General features: G+C 64.6%; 1 protein-coding gene across 1 annotated transcript; it reads right to left on the bottom strand.

Moving 5' to 3' along the window:
• Positions 1 to 356: 356 nt before the first annotated feature.
• Positions 357 to 757, bottom strand: LOC129705765 (uncharacterized; the record flags this gene model as incomplete). The annotated part of the gene is made up of 2 exons (XM_055649557.1): positions 357 to 404; positions 710 to 757. Coding segments are annotated over 2 exons (96 nt in total), but the record flags the coding sequence as incomplete, so codon positions are not given.
• Between the last annotated feature and the right edge of the window lie 370 nt (positions 758 to 1,127).

The raw sequence follows: 1,127 nt of genomic DNA, 5'->3' as shown, positions 1-1,127 counted from the left end.
AGGGGGGGGGGAGAGGGGAGGGGATGGATGGGAGGAGGGGGAGAGAAAAAGAGGGGGGAGAGAGGGGAGGGGGGGAGAGGAGGAGGGGGAGAGGAGAGGGGGGGGGGGGGGAGGGGGGAGAGGAGAGGAGAGGGGAGAAGTGAGGGAGAAGAGAGGAGGGAGAGAGGAGGGGGGGAGAGGAGGGGGAGGGAGAGGGAGAGGAGGGAGGAGGGGGAGAGGAGGAGGGGGGAGGAGGAGGAGAGGAGGAGAGGAGGAGAGAGAAGGAGAGGAGGGAGGGGGAGAGAGGAGGAGAGGAGGAGAGGGAGAGGAGGAGGAGGAGAGAGGAGGAGGAGGGGGAGAGGAAGGAGGGGGGGGGGAGGGGGGAGAGGGGGGGAGGGGAGGGGGGGAGAGGGAGAGGAGAGGGGGGGAAGGGAGGGAGAGGGAGAGAGAGGAGGGGGAGAGGGAGGAGAGAGGGGGGCAGGGAGAGGGAGGGAGGGAAGGGAGGAGTAGGAGTGTGTGGAGGGGGAGGGGGGGGTTTAGGGGAGGGGATGGATGGGAGGATGGGAGGAGAAAAAGAGGGGGGGAGAGAGAGAGGGAGAGGGAGAGAGATAGAGGTAGAGAGAGGGAGAGGGAGAGAGAAGGAGATAGGGAGAGAGAGATAGAGAGACGGAGAGGGAGAGAGAGGAGGGGGGAGAGGAGGAGGGGGGAGGCAGGAGGAGAGGAGGAGGGGAGGGAGGAGAGGAGGGAGAGGGGAGGAGGGGGGGAGAGGAGGAGGTGGGAGAGGAAGAGGCGGGGAGAGGCGGGAGGGGGGGGAGAGGAGAGAGGGGAGAGGGGGGAGGAGGGGGGAGAGGAGGAGAGGGGAGGGAGGGGAGGAGAGGGAGGGGGAAGAGAAGAGGGGGTGAGGAGAGGGAGGGCGGGGGGGGAGAAGAGGGGGGGAGAAGAGAGGGAGGGGTGGAAGAGGAGAGGGGAGGGGGGAAGAGGAGAGGGAGGGGGGGAGAGAGAGAGTGCCTTTTTACTTCAACCCAAACAACCATTTGCAGGCAGTGCTTTTTTACCTCTAACCACATTTTCATTTTCAAACCAAATTAAGGGTACCCACAGTGCTGTAGACATTTGTCAGTGACATTCAGAGCTCTAATTGAGGCACA

Source organism: Leucoraja erinacea, chromosome 2, assembly GCF_028641065.1.
Source record: "Leucoraja erinacea ecotype New England chromosome 2, Leri_hhj_1, whole genome shotgun sequence".
Classification (NCBI taxonomy): domain Eukaryota; kingdom Metazoa; phylum Chordata; class Chondrichthyes; order Rajiformes; family Rajidae; genus Leucoraja; species Leucoraja erinaceus.
This window is presented reverse-complemented; position numbering and strand designations above follow the sequence as displayed.